The 16129-nt window shown below is 37.0% G+C and overlaps 1 protein-coding gene across 1 annotated transcript in view; it reads right to left on the bottom strand.

Annotated features, from left to right (window-relative positions):
- Positions 1-11370: 11370 nt before the first annotated feature.
- Positions 11371-16129, bottom strand: part of LOC100768654 (retinal dehydrogenase 1) — a 40815-nt gene continuing 36056 nt past the window's right edge. The window contains exons 12-13 of the mRNA XM_027406543.2: positions 14797-14871; positions 11371-11913 (exon numbers count right to left, since the gene is read on the bottom strand). Of these exons, the coding sequence (XP_027262344.1) occupies positions 11841-11913; positions 14797-14871 (148 nt within the window). The 3' untranslated portion in view covers positions 11371-11840. The remainder of the gene's footprint in view (positions 11914-14796; positions 14872-16129) is intronic.

The following is a 16129-nucleotide window of genomic DNA, read 5'->3' on the forward strand; positions in this document are numbered from 1 at the left end:
TCCAGAAGTTCCTTTATTGTATAGGGATGTTTTGGCTATCCTGGGTCTTTTGTTTCTCCATATAAAGTTGAGAATTGTTCTTTCAAGGTCTGTGAAGAATTGTGTTGGGATTTTGATGGGGATTGCATTGAATCTGTAGATTGCTTTTGGCAAGATTGCCATTTTTACTATGTTGATCCTACCTATCCAAGAGCATGGGAGATCTTTCCATTTTCTGGTATCTTCTTTAATTTCTTTCTTTAGAGACTCAAAATTCTTACGGTACAGGTCTTTCACTTTTTTGGTTAGTGTTACTCCAAGGTATTTTATGTTGTTTGTGGCAATTGTAAAGGGTGATGCTTCTCTGATTTCTTTCTGCACCAATATGTCATCCGTATATAGTAGGGCTACAGATTTTTTTGAGTTAATCTTTTATCCTGCCACTTTGCTGAAGATGTTTATCAGCTGTAGGAGTTCCCTGGTTGAGTTTTTCGGGTCACTTATGTAGACTATCATATCATCTGCAAATTCCTTTCCAATTTGTATTCCCTTGATCTCCTTTTGTTGTCTTATTGCTCTAGCTCGAACTTCAAGGACAATATTGAAGAGGTATGGAGACAGTGGACAGCCTTGTTTTGTACCTGATTTTAGAGGGATTGCATTGAGTTTCTCTCCATTTAATTTGATGTTGGCTGTTGGCTTGTTGTATATTGCTTTTATTATGTTGAGGTATGTTCCTGTTATCCCTGATTTCTCCAGGACCTTTATCATGAAGGGATGTTGGATTTTGTAAAAGGCTTTTTTGGCATCCAGTGAGATGATCATGTGATTTCTTTTCCTCAGTCTGTTTATATGATGGATTACATTGATGGATTTTCGTATGTTGAACCATCCTTGCATCCCTGAGATGAAGCCTACTTGATCGGGATTGATGATTTCTCTGATGTGTTCTTGGATTCGATTTGCCAATATTTTATTGAGAATTATTGCATCAATGTTCATGAGGGATATTGGTCTGTAGTTCTCTTTCTTAGTTGTGTCTTTGTGTGGCTTGGGTATCAAGGTTATTGTGGCTTCATAAAAAGAGTTTGGTAATGACCCTTCTGCTTCTATTGTGTGGAATACTTTGAGGAGAATTGGTATCAGTTGTACCTTGAATTTCTGGTAGAATTCTGCACTGAAGTCATCTGGCCCTGGGCTTTTTTTGGTTGGGAGACTTGTAATGACTGCTTCAATTTCATTCGAGGTTATAGGTCTATTTAAGTTCCTTATCTATTCTTGATTTAATTTTGGTAAGTGAAATCTGTCCAGAAAATTGTCCATTTCCTTTAGATTTTCAAATTTTGAGGAATATAGGTTTTCAAAGTATGAACGGATGATTCTCTGGATTTCCACTGTGTCTGTTGTTATGTCCCCCTTTTCATTCCTGATTTTATTAATTTGCATGTTCACTCTTTGTTGTTTAGTAAGTTTGGATAAAGGTTTGTCTATCTTGTTGATTTTCTCGAAGAACCAACTTTTTGTTATATTGATTCTTTGTATTGTTCTCCTAGTTTCCATTGATTTCAGACCTCAATTTGATTATTTCCTGGCGTCTACTCCTCCGGGGTGTATTGGCTTCTTTGTTTTCTAAAGCTTTCAGTTGTGCTGTTAATTCTCTAGTGTGATTATTCTCCTGTTTCTTCATGTGGGCCGTTAGTGCTATGAACTTTCCTCTTAGCACTGCTTTCAGAATATCCCATAGGTTTGGATATGTTGTGTCCACATTCTCATTGAATTCTAGGAAATCTTTAATTTCTTTTTTTATTTCTTCCATGAATTGTGCAATTGGGTGTTACTTAATTTCCATGAGTTTGTAGGTTTTCTGTAGTTCTTATTGTTGAATTCTAATTTTAAAGCATGGTGGTCTGATAAGACACAGGGGGTTATTTCAATTTTTTTGTACTTGTTGAGGTTTGCTATACTGCCAAGTATGTGGTCGATTTTAGAGAAGGTTCCATGTGGCGCTGAGAAGAAGGTAAATTGTTTTGTATTTGGGTGGAATGTTCTTTAGATATCTGTTAATCCAATTGCACCATAACTTCTATTAGTTCTTTTGTTTCTTTGTTAAATTTCTGTCTGGTGTTCCTGTCCAGTGGTGAGAGTGGGGTGTTGAAATCTCCCATTATAAATGTGTGCGTTTTTATGTGTGATTTGAGTTTTAGTAAAGTTTCTTTTACAAACGTGGATGCCTTTGTATTTGGGGCATAAATGTTCAGAATTGAGTCTTTATCCTGATGGATTTCTCCTGTGATGTAGGAAATAACCTTCTTCATCTCTTTTGACTGATTTTAGTTTAAAGTCCAATTTGTTGGATATTAGGATTGCTATCCCCGCGTTTCTTGCGCCCATTTGATTGGAAGATCTTTCCCCAACCTTTAATTCTTAGGTACTGTGTGTCTTTGAGGTTGAGGTGAGTTTCTTGTATGCAGCAGAAGGAAGGATTCTATCTTCTTATCCATTCTGTTAATCTGTGTCTTTTTATAGGGGAGTTAAGACCATTAATGTAGATGGATATTAATGACCATTAATTATTGTTCATTCTTGCTTGTTTTTGATTTGGTGATGGTGGCAAGATTATGTGTGGGATTCTATCCCTTTTTCTTTTGACTGTTGGTAAGTTGGGATTATCTATTGCCTATGTTTTTCTGGTTGTAGTTAACTTCCCTGGGTTGCAGTTTACCTTCCAGTACTTTCTGTAGGGCTGGATTGGTGGATATGTATTGTTTGAATCTGGTTTTATCATGGAATATCTTGTTTTCTCCATCTATAATTATTGAAAGCTTTGCTGGATATAGTACTCTCAGCTGGCATCCATGGTCTCTTTGTGTAGGTAGAATATCGATCCAGGACTTTCTGGCATTCAGAGTTTCCAAGGAAAAGTCAGGTGTGATTCTGATAGGTTTGCCTTTATAGGTTACTTGACCTTTTTCCTTTGCTGCTCTTAATATTTTCTGTTTGTTGTGTATGCTTGGTGTTTTGATTATTATGTGTCGAGGTGACCTTTTTTTTTTTTTTTTTTTTTCCAGTCTATTTGGTGTTCTGTAGGCTTCTTGTATTTTCTTCTGTGATTTTGTTGAATATGTTTTCTGCGCCTTTGAGTTGGATTTCTTCACCTTCTTCTATACCTATTATTCTTAGGTTTGGTCTTTTCACAGTATCCCATATTTCCTGGATAGTTTGTGTTAGGGATTTGTTGGACTTAAGATTTTCTTTGGTTGATGAATCTATTTCCACTAGTGTGTCTTCAATTCGTGAGATTCTCTCTTCCATCTCTTGTATTCTGTTGGTTATGCTTACATCTGTAGTTCCTGATTGTTTACCCAGCTTTTCTATTTCCAGCATTGCCTCAGATTGTGCTTTCTTTATTGTCTCTATTTCGGTTTTTAGGTCTTGAACAGTTTCTTGTATTTTTTGGTTTGTTTTGTCTTCAATTTCTTTAAGTTATTTTCTCATGTCCTCTTTGAGGTCCTCTATCATTTTCCTGGAGATGTTTTTAAAGTCATTCTCTTCTGGTTCAGCTGCATTGTGATGTTAAGTTCCTACTGGTGTATGGTTCCTAGACTCTGGTGGTGTCATATTGGGTTTTCTGTTGTTGAATGTGCTTTTACCTTGTCCTCTTCTCATCCTTTCTTCTGGTGGGTGTAGCAAGTGTTTCTTGTTCTCCTGGTGGGTGTGGGACCACGGTTCCCTTCTGGTAGATGCAAACAGATCCAATACTCTGATGTCGGTCCTCTTCTCGGATGGATGTGTCACTGTTACCCGGGTGTTGGCAATGTCAGGGCGTGCCAGGTCCCTCCCGGATGGGCAGTTGGAGGCAGAGCTGTCACCGGGCCTCGGGGTGTTGGATCCCACTGCTGAACTCCCTATGGTCACTTGTATCAGATGATTCTGAGCATCGACGATGAGCAGGACCCGGGAACAGCCTCTGGCCTACCTGGGCTGGTGGATTGAGGCTGGGCTGCCTCTGGGTGTTCGGTGTTGGTAACCTGCCACCACCGCCGAGCTGGGTCTGGCACATTGGTCGACTCTTTGGTTCTTAAGGCCATTGACAAGAAAGATGATGGCTATCTCACTGTGGTCCTTTGTAGAAAAGAACACTAGGGAAAGCTGACATAATTCTCCCATCCTTTTCTCTAGAGACACCTGCTGTGGAGGCCAATGCCCGTTTGTCGTTATCATTAGAGATCATTAAGAATGAAGGAGACCTACTTGAGAGACTTGGACCACAAAACAAAGAGAAAAAAAAATGTATATCTGTGAACTGAGAAACCACAATGGCTTTTGAGGAAACATTAGTGCAAAACAACAAAGTTACTTTTGCTGCCACAAGGAACATGGTGAGTCCATGAAAGCCAATACCAGGGACTTATATGTAGGGAAAGCTGTAGCCACGCCTACTTAGGGGTTGGCTACAGGTGTGCCTGACCACGCCCTCGAAAGCTTTCCAGGGCGAGGTCAGGGATGTAGGGTGACTTCGTTTTCGATTTTGGTTTCTCTTTTGGGCTTGAATACAGACTGCTGCCACATCGGCTGGCTAGGTCGCTCTGTAAGTAAGGCTTTTTCCTATTAAATACCCTTATATTTCTACCAGACTCTGTATTGGTAATTTCCCACTATACTTATGTGGTACTTACAGGAGCTGTTCTGCTCCTGACTTGAGTGCTTCAGTGTCTCACTTCAGAAATTCTGCCAGAGGAGATCAGGGTGGGATGGGGATTGGTGGAGGGCTGGGGAAAAGGGGAGGGTGAGGGAACTGGGATTGACATGTAAATGAAGCTTGTTTCTAATTTAAATTAAAAAAGAAATTAAAAAAAAAGAAATTCTGCCAGACTTTATTGCAGATTGTTACGTGGTTGCCACTGGGTTATAAGATAAATACTTGTGGATCTGTTGTTGCTTAAGAGCCATAATATAATAAAATTCAACTTCACTGCATTACCATTGATTTTAACGGATCTTTTTTGGGTTCCTCATTATTTGAGCTTTTATGACTTGGCTTTGAATAGAAGAATTTCTTGGTCTTCCCAAACTGCCCACTTATCATTGAATGCCAGAAGCATAGAGCATTTGTCACATAACAGGCATCTTACTAATTTTATTCATCATTTCCAGGGAAGAGTGTGCTTCTTTTTGCTTTGCCTGCTTCGATTATGCTCAGTATACAAACCCAGCTATGATTCATTTTCCATAGAATCAACAACAAATGAATTTTTTCTTCCAATAGAACTGCTGCAGATTATCTTACTATGAAGCATGAGACACTTTGGGTTTTCCTGTTTATGACTGAGCAGTTTAGTATGCACTCATTTTCTTTTCTAATAGATTTTTAAAAAGCTTTGCACACACAGCCTCTTTCATTAATGTACAAAGCAAATAATCACTGAATGTTACTTGCTACCCAGATTACATGGATAAGAACTTCTCCCCTAAGTTTTCATTTGATTCTTTATTAACCATGTAATAAATTGAATGGTGTTTTTAATTTTTGTTCCTAAATTATCAGGAGTGCTTTGGAAACAATGAGAACTAATTGAATTCCCTAAGGACTAATGTTGATACTTAAGATGTTCTTTTTTAGACAAAAATCAATGAATACTAATTAATTAATACATAGAGGCAAAACAAAAATAAAGGGCATTTATGGAACTGTTTCCTTTCTTAGAAGAGTGGATAAAATATAAAAACAAAATACAAACAAAATGTGGATGGATTTTGTGTATTTAATCAATTATAGTGACATATTTACAGAGGGACAAAGATCTTCCAGGAGACTCATCAAACTGTGTCCCTCATCATTTGGTAACTTCTTACATGTTGATTTAATCATGAGTCTGTAAAAGAAAGTCACTGGTTAAGGGCTAGAAGAACATCTGTTCCTTTCCAGGTCTGACAGTAGGGTTCCATGAGTGAGGGACGATCTCACAGTGGGCAGAAATGCTAAGCCTTCTGGCTCTCAGTTCTCTAACTCTACCCATTGATTTCATGAGGCTGAATCTCTGAACTAAGCATCACTGTAACCACTAGCCACATTTGAAAGCAGAATCTCCTATTTGTTGTTCTCTTACTCTAGTCTCTATTAGCTTAAAGATTAATCCCCATGACTGTGGTGAAATGTTGGGAGCTGCAGACTACCGCGCCTAAAAGATGGTGCCGGTTTCTGCCTTCTGACAGCCCAACGGCGAGTGCTCTCTGTGGTAAACAACTCCTAATTTGGTAAAGGTTATGTATCCTCTTAATTCTGCTTGGAGACAACCTATCCTGGCATGCCACGTGGGGTTAGGTGATTGGTAGTTGTAGACTATATCAGGCCCCGTCTTCCACTACCCGGGGCCACTCCCTGTAAATCAAGGTTCCTGAATAAACTATGAGAAGAAGATTCCTCGGTGTTGCGTCGTTCTTGCTGGTCAAGGGTAGAAGAGACAGTGAAAGGCAGAAATTCATTTAATTAGAACAAAGTGTGCATGGCCAACTTTGGGGCACACATTTTTCTGCAGCCTGTTCTTTCTTTGATAGTTAATCTTCCCTCTTATCTGAAGACAATAATAAAAAGGAAGCAGCTTAAGAAGAACAGCAAATAAAGCACAATTTTAGTGGGTTTAATTGAATTTACCTAGCAATTTAAAGGAAGTCTGAGAAAATGAGCAAGCAGAAAAAACAAAAATACAATGCCAATGTTAAGAGGAAGACTTGGCATCTATGAGTAATGATTGCTTTTGTTGAATAACTGTTAGGTCTAGATTTTTATTAAATAAATTAGTATATGTATTACATATAATTAAGCACTGTAATCTGAGGATCATGCTAAACAAATGCTTTTTCACTTAATAGAATAATATGAGTGTGTAATTACCATTAATCCCTTTTAATAAAACATAAATCGTAGTTTGGAAATATGTAGAAAAGTTTCCCTAATCCCATGTTCAATTAGTTCAGATGAGTTCATCTAAACTTTGTAGTTGGACTCCAATGTCCTGAATTTCAACAGCCACTCTTATCTACTGGATGGTGACTACACAAGGAATATTTGAGCCTTAATCAAAATAATGGCTATCATGAGAGTTGAAACCATAATTCAGCAACAGTTTGACTCCAAAGTTATATTTTATTGTATAAATTCACTTTGAAAGACAATGAAATTTCTCTATAGCTAAGTGACTTGTTTCCATTTAAATTTAAGCAGTGTCCCTGCATGTGACCAGAAAGTTGATGATCTGGGGAATTCTTGGAAAGAATCCACGACTACAAAGCCTGAATGAGTGATGAAGATGTAAATGATATTGAGAGATTGGAATTTTGCAAGTCCACAGACAAATTCCCTGGGAACATTTTAAGGCCTCTTAGTAGCCAATTTTGTCCTCCTCTGAACATGCTCTAATATGTTTGTAACCATGGAGTAAGTCCTTTGGAATGTAAGGACAGACCTCCAGTGTTACTACCCAAAGCAGGTTGTCAGATAGCATCTGTGGCCTATAATAAAGCTTTCCCCACTTTCTCTAACCCACCTACATGACATACCTACCAATGTGCCTGAAAATGTGGTGTTTTATGACTGCCTTTGTCCCATTACAATAAAAAAGCTCATTAAATTGCTATCTTATTGGAGCACATTATGTGGCAAATCTGAATCTGTGTTCCTGGGTAGTATTATTCTTATTGAGCCCAGAATGTACCCTTTCTCTTGTTCCTTTGAGGTGAGAGCTGTTTCTATCATCATTAGTGTCCTGTAAGTAAGGGACAGAGTTCACATGAGTATACAGAATGGGATGAGAGAGACTTCCTTTAGGAACACATATAGCACAGAGACCAATGTCCTCTACAGAACACAGCTTCTCTACAATTGGCCAAAGAGAAAAAAAAAAAGCATGTGCTGTCACTTAATGTAAATATCCTTGTCCTGATTAAATAATCAAACATTTAATTTACAAAACTTTTCCCTTCAAACCATCCATGTCCTTTGCCTTTTCTCAGTGAGTGACATTGAATTTCATGTTCTTTAGCTTTCCTTCAAAGTTTAAGAGAGTATCAACAATCTGACTGAATTAAGCATGCTATATGGTTGTATCTCTATCAAGAATGAATAGTAAAACAAAAAGCAAAACATGGTAGATAAGCACAATATGTGATTGCCATCAATTTCTGTCATGCAACATTCTTAAAGGTTTGATGGAACAATTTATAAAGTATTGGTGAATGCCTGGGTATTAGATACCAGTACTATCAGTGTTAAATTATTTCAGCATGCGATAATACCATTGTGCTTTTGTGAATGAACAGCTATATTCCCGGGACTAGAGAGGAAACCTGAGCTGAACTTCTGATATCTCCAAAATATTCCTACAGGGAAATAAGTCTTTGGGTAGAGAATGGGACTGAAAGAGTCAAGACTAGAAAATACTTAAATTAGTAAGCAAATGGTGTGGGAGAGCTCTTTTCACTGCTTTGGCCTCTCCTCTACAAGCTTAAAATTAATTAAAATAATTTTAAAAGTTAGTTACTAGCTTTATTCATTCCTGTGCCTTTCAGTATTTTCCTGAGGCTGACGAATCATCCTCGGGTAAATAACTTTGAAACAAACAACAACAAAAAAATCAAACCAAAATACCAACACTAAGTGAAATCTCTCACAGTTCAGTCTTCTCAGGAAAATATTGAGCACTGAGCCAGAGTGGGTGTTGGGGGGCTCTTCTCTTGGTGTAGATGCTACATGAGATGAGGAATCGAAGTTTCTAGTGATTGGGAATTGTTCTACACAACTGTGTTTGAAAGCCATTTTCCCCGTTGGAATAAACCAGAAGTGAAGAAATTTTCTTTAGGACAGCTCTGTGGTGTGTGAATTTCAACAATGAAATATTCAACATTAAAAACAGGTTACTGGCTTCACAAGAAATATAAGAGGATAAAATTGGCAGAGAATATGGGGAGAGGACTCACACTGTCTATGGAAAGCGTCTTTTTAGGTAAGCAGTTTTTTTCCCCCCTGAATACAGGTAGATACAACTAAGATCTTTACCTTAAGTCAGTTATTTTGTGTTGGTATTAAGAAATAATCAAGTTATCACCATTCACAGATTTCAAAAATAGTTTCAAAAGCATATGTCTTTTAAAAAGAATGAAGGAGAAATAAAGATACAAAAAGGAAAAGAGAAAAAATTTCGTTGAGATTAAACATTGGATAACCTGTATCTGAGGTCTGATACCTTCTCTCCCTGGATGGTGAATGTCAATTTTTGCCAATTAGTTTGGTATGTATGAAGATGAAAATCTCTTAGTTGCATAGACATTGTGGACAACAAAGTCATATTTACAGCAGCAAAGCTAAATTTTTCATAAAGTAACCCATATATGAGTTAATGAAAAAAGGTTTTAAGAATTATTGCTAGTGTGGTTTTCATACAGTTAATAAAACAGCGTTGTGGCAGTTAGCAGAAGCTAGTACAAAGCAGAGAGTTTTTTGTTTAATCCTGTAATGTCTTATTTACACAAGGAAGGTTTGATTTTTCAAATATTGAAACCTACTTCTGGTTTTTGTCTTGTTCTGTGCTCAGCCTTCTCTTTGATACAGGAGAAGAGTTCTGGTTTGGGTACATTGCCTCAGTAGTCACAAACCTGCCTGCTAACAAATTCACTCATGACCCAAACACAGCTTGTGAAAATATAGGGTTTGTTTTTGGTTTAAGAAAATGAGAATTAAAAGAACAATGAATCAAATGAGAATAAAGTTAAAAGAAAATTACACCTTCTGACCTGCTGCAATTCTATTTTTGTTTTGTTTTCAGTGATCAAACACCTTTTCACTTCTTCTGACTTCTAAATAGCAGTAATTATGTTGTAATATTACACTGTAATTTTAATGATGGCAAAACCAATACCTTTATATAAGTCTGAGGATCTGAAAATTAGGGTTGCAATTACTTTATGTGTCCGGAGTCACTGACTGTTGTTGTTTCTCACACTCTGTGTGAAGGCAGCTATCAAAGTGTCATACCATCACTGTCAGGGTGTCTGCTGCATGGCCATGATAAACTATTTGATTTTTAATCAGGATCTGGAAAGTGCTGGTTTAGAGATCCATAATTTTAATTGTTAAGTCATCGAACTAGGGCCATTTTAGAGTATAGTCACCAAAGCACACAAAAGTCTTGTTTTATTTGCATCCACCTTGCACTCCACATGGGAGCACAGGCCAGGAAAAGGTCCTAGTTGGAGAGAATAATGGCAGCATGGGCCTACAAAGAGGATATCCGGCCAGAGGCTCCTTTGATCTTTAGAATGCTCCCTCCTCCAGTAGCTCCTCCTCTTGGGATGCTAGCAAGAACAGCACCTTCTAACAAGACTTCCTGAATATGCTTGGTGTTAAATGAGGCGAGCAGAAAGGCAAGCTCATGGCTAAAATAAATGTGGGAAAACATCATAAAACAAAACTAAGCAGTGGGAGGACTTCTCTGATTCTATAATCTAAGCTACAGAAGAGCAAGTGTAGAGAATGTTTCTGCTGTTTTATGTTAAAAAATATTTCTTTCCCATTTTGTACTGAAAATTAGCTTATTGTTAAGATTTATATCTAGTCAAATTCCTTCATAAAGTCATCTCTAGTCCCCTCAGTGTCGTGGCCTGGCCAGTCTTGGCTCTAAGCCATGACAGCCATGAGGTTTGGCCTGAGTGGGGGAGCATGGGCTTGGAAACTCCTAGCAACCCAATGGAGATAAAGACCAAACACAGCATCTTGTCATCTTTAGAGAGCTCTCAGTTGCAAGTTGTAAAACTAGAGTCTCTTGTTTATTTACCATCTTCTTGGGTGTCTCTTAACCATGCTTCCATGGCCATGAAGTCATTTCTCTCCTTCTGACCCCTCTTTCTGCCCCATAGCCCTAACTCTCTGTCCTCACATGTTACTTATACACCTAGCAACTCCACCCAGGCCTCAGGATTCATCTCTACGTTTTTGCACATTACTGAACCCAGGATCTCAAAAAGCCCCGTTTCCATTACACACTCCCTTCTTTTGCTATGCCAGAACTGTGTGTTTGTTTTCCAGAAGTAAACCACCTTGAGATAACAGTTCTTAATTGTCATAGTGGGGTGGCATATCTGCTTAGAATGTTGAAGACATTCAGTAATGCTTAACAGTTACTAATCATGTTTGTCTCAACTACATATTTATTATTTCAAGCATTATTCTGAAAAAATAAATTTTTTCCTACACTTTAAGAGGGGTAGATTGGACTCTTTTGTTTGTTTGTTTTTGTTTTGCATTGCATGTTTTTACTCCATTCGATATTGCTTTTGACTCACCAGTAGAGTTCATCACCATAATCCAAACTTATATCAAAATAATTCCAGACAAGCAAAATCATGCAAGGGTGCCTTTATTAAGTTTTACATTCTAATTCCAGCTAGGGTCACAAAACTCAGAGGGGATAACCACAGGGAACAGAGCAAGTCACTCTGTAGCCATTGTGCAGATTGAGTAATTCAAGGAGTCACTGAGGGACAGAGCTTAAATCACAACTGGTCCTCTTTACCAAGTAAATATTCCAAACATTCTACAATGGAAAGCACATGACCATGACAGAGTCACAGAGAGCTTGCACCTAAATCTATCCTTTCAGTCTAGGGCAAGAATTGGGGTCACATATTAGAAGGCCAATGATTCTTTCAGATTAAGCTACATGTTTTCTGTGTGTGACATTAATACTGATGAATCGCTTATGTTTAAGAAATCAATAAATGGAAGTGTTAAAGGAAAACACCACTATAATGGTGACTATAGGAGATGTGTAGTCATTTCTGAAGGGTTTCTCTTCACTCTGCTGGCTTCTTTACGAGTTCTTCTGGGAAATTTTCATGGCAACTGTCTTGAGCTCAGTGTATTCATAAATACCATGCTCACCCCTAGAAAGGGAAGAAAAATTGCTCATAAGCATTGTTATGCACTGCAGCGTAAGTCAACTATAATTTCCATAATTTGGTGCAAGTTTTTTTCTTGCTTATCTGAATAGAGGCAATGTAAAATGTTTATTGAACACAGTATAGTTCATATAGGTGCTAGCTTATCATAAGCTTTATGACCAAATATAAACTCCTCAGTGGAAAGCAATATTCTAAAATGTTTTATTTTAAAGAATTCTGTGCTCTGTTTTTTTTCACAGAAAATATCCATTGTTTGCATTACTTTACTTGACCATCTGACTAATTACCCAAATCATAATTCAACCTGGTTAGGTTTTTATCAGATCAATAAGGAAGAGTGATGTACTTCATGTTGTACTGTATTCCACTGAAGACCAGCAGAACAAACTGTCAGCTAGAGCCTGCATTCACCATCTGCACTGTCACAGGAATAGTGAGAGGTTAGAAGATGACCAGTATCCACTTTCAGTCAGTAGAAGCTGTAGTTTTAACAGGATCTTTCTATTCTTGGCAAAACCACCACCTAATTTTTCTTGGTCTAGTTTTCTATCTTTTGAATTGATTGTATATAATTTTAGGAAGAAAAGAAACTAAAGATTGTCCTGATTCAGGCTTTTGGAATTTTGGCAGAGGTTGGCTTTCTGTATTCATCATCATCATATAATACCACATGGAAATCTTTATGTCTACCATAAGAGAACAGCAGCTGAGACTAGTATATCTGTAGATACCACAGTAACTTTAACCAGGGTTTTACCCCAGACCAATTTTGGAAATTATGGTTTCTTTCTACATAGTGCATGATTTATCTAGGAAGATTGTACTCAGTTATGCCCTGCATTGTTTTGGTGAGAAGATAAAATTACATGCTCATAGGACCACTCTCAACATTGTAACACCTATGCACACAGATTTGCAGAGGAGCAGGATTTTGGTCCTTTACCAGCACTACTCCCGAAACCCTTCTCCTGTATATGTAGAGAATGTCTTATTCTCCCCAGAAACACAATTTCCTTACACTGATATTTTTCTGTGGGTAATTAAAGTTTTGAAAATGCATCTTGAAGGCTTAAATGAGAATTTTTTTTCACAGTAATTAAAGGGCTTCACCTCAGCTCTCTAAATTCTATTAAAAGGTAGTATTTTAATAAGTGTTTTTAATCTCAAAGAGATAGATAATTTAACCCATGATTTTGACCAAGTTGTTTTCCATTCTATTTAGAGCTTTAGTGTCATCCATCACTCATTGGAAAATCATATGTTTAATTGTGATCACATTGAAGCTGATACTCTTAGGATCTTGTGCATGTACAGTTTCAAGACAGAAACACAGTAACATCTGCTTATAGGTCTTTTTAGCTCAGAAAGACTATGCCTTATGCCTTACTAGTCTGTGCTCTCCAGACCCTACTATCTCTGTTTCTAATTCCTCACTACACATCAATTGGACCTTTTATTGAATACTGCTGATCCTATGCCCAGCTCTGGATGAGGTCTGCCACTGCATTTCCACTAAAATTCTGCATGGTCTCATGATTCTCATCACAGACCATGTAATATGTGAGAAATTAACAAGTCTCAGAGAAACTGCTAGAGTTGACAAATATAACCAAGCAAAAGAATAAATCATTCTACTTCTTGTTTTAAACACAATGTTTAAGAGGATCTCCCTGTCACATCACTAGACTTTGTGGTTTCCCCATGGGAGGTCTCACTCTCTCTGAGGAGTGGATGAGGGTAGGGTGAGGAGAAGGTGGGGGGAGTGGGAAGATGTGAACAAGAGGGAACAGGGATTGATATGTAAAATAAGATTGTTTTAAAAATAAAAAGAATAAAAAGAAAAAAGAATATCTCCCTGTTCCCATTTTTTATAAATTGACTGAAGAAAAAAATGGCCTGTGAAATTGAGAGTGATTAAACTTGGAAAATTCCCAAGTGAAGTAAGCAAACAAATGGAAGTGAATAGGATTACAAAGAGCCAGATCTTCACCTCTCAATCTTTTCCAGTGCCACCACTGACCGCAGATCCACAAATCCAGGCTTGGGCTCCCTGGACTGGATTAGCAGTGAACACACTGGGAACTGCATATGCCCAATCTTGGCCCTTGTTATCATCTGAGTTAATTCTGATATATATATATATATATATATATATATATATATATATATATATTTTCCACCGTGTAATCTGAGAGAGCCTGGGATTCACTATATAATCCTGGATGACCTGAACTCACAAATGAAGACCATGCTGGCTTTGAAATCACAGAAATCTGCCTGCCTCTGTCTCTCAAATACTAAGATTAAAGAGTAATTCACAATATAATTCTTGGGGGTCCTTAGAGATGGTCATTTCAGTAATTCTCCGGTAATAGTTTACACCAAATGACTTGGTTAACACATACACAAGTTATTAGCTAAACTTCACCAGAAGCATATTAGTTTGGGGTAAGGCAACTTTAATTCATTAAAGTGCTATATTTATATATGTAGAATGTTTCCACATTTATTTAAATGCTTCTTAAGTTTATCAGTTTAACCTTTTTCTTTCAGAAAAGGACTCCCAAATTGCTTATAGTTGCTTATATCATAGGCAATCCAAAAAAGTAGACAACAAGCAGCTACCTTGGTGGGGTACTTAGCAGTGTCCTTTATGGACAGTAAGAGTTTAACAAAGCATAATCCATCTGCTATTGCTTTTCTGCACTTTTGAAGTATTTCCAAAATTTTAAATGTTATTTTCTCTAAAAAAACTCCAAGGAAGAAGGCAGGCGTACTTCACTCAAGGTGGTGAAAATGGAACAGCCTTCTTGGAGTTACAATCCTTTTCACAAAAATATGTTTGTAATACAAAGTTTTACTTACAGTTCACGTCCATTTCCAGACATCTTGAATCCACCAAAGGGGCACTGGGGTGACAGCATCATATAGCAATTTACCCTTAAGGAAAGAAGAGAAGGACATAATAGACAATACTTAACTCACCCCATAATTACAAAGTTGGATATGAAAAGAATCAGAGTTCTCTTTAAAAACCCCATCATTTAGTATAATATACCTATTGGGATGAGAGAAAAAAACAAAAAACAAAAAACGCAGTGCCGTAATTTCGAATGCAGAGAACAAACGTGTGTTAACCTAGAAACAAATAAATAGTACTTCTGTAAGAGTGAACAGTTATAAAGCAAGATTTGTCTGAATTACAATTGGAAGAACCAATGTGCCATGAAAAGAGTGTCTATTTTGTTGGAGGCTGGGTTTTGTCTGCTGTTCTTTGTAGGCAGCTTTGTAATGCTCATGTAGTTAACAAGGCTAAACTTTAGAAGTTGCAGAAGTGTCAAAATACACTGTTGGTTTCATTAATTGGTTAATATATTGCTTTCTCAAAAGTGTTGGCAGGAATTGGAACTAATTAGCAATTTTAATCAGATTTTATAGAAGACATGAAATGGATCTATAGAGAAGTACATTATAAAAGCATGATTAGAATTACAGTGAGGCTCAACAGAAGATCAAGGCAAGAGTGGTAGTGAGTCCAGTGTAGTTTTGCAGGCAGTAAGTTATTACTTTATAGAAATTATATTAAAAAAGTGGTGCTTTATAGGGCTGTTGAATTTTGTCACATGATGCAGGAAACATGCTATTTGAAGTACTTGGTACACAATAAGCCTTCAGTAAGTGTGGCTGATGAACACATGATATTTTAACTCTGAATTTACTAGTATGCTTACTACATGAAAAATCTTTATTAATCAATAGTCAGATGTATCATACAACAAAAGAATTTGATTTCATTACGTGTCAGAAAATCAACCATACTCAAAACAAGAAACAACAGACTTTGGCCTGGTGCTTAGTGCTAATTATATAATAACATTACATGAAAGTTTAAAAAGTGTCCTTCAAAAGAACTATACCCAGAGTCAATCCCAATATATATTATAATGAGAAGCTTGACTAATATCTTATGTGTTCAAAATAATGTTACATGTACTTATTTATTCATTAATTCATTCATTTACAAATTTGTTTAATGAATACATGCATACTTTTTTCTGTGCATGTGTGGGAAACACTGGATGTCTTACACAATTGCAGCCTTATATTTCATTAATTAGCTTTTTAAATTTCACTTATATTATAGTCATGGATAACATAAAATTCATGATTTGTTTTTCAAACTATTGTTTTAAAATTA

Source organism: Cricetulus griseus, chromosome 3 (assembly GCF_003668045.3).
Source record: "Cricetulus griseus strain 17A/GY chromosome 3, alternate assembly CriGri-PICRH-1.0, whole genome shotgun sequence".
Lineage (NCBI taxonomy): Eukaryota > Metazoa > Chordata > Mammalia > Rodentia > Cricetidae > Cricetulus > Cricetulus griseus.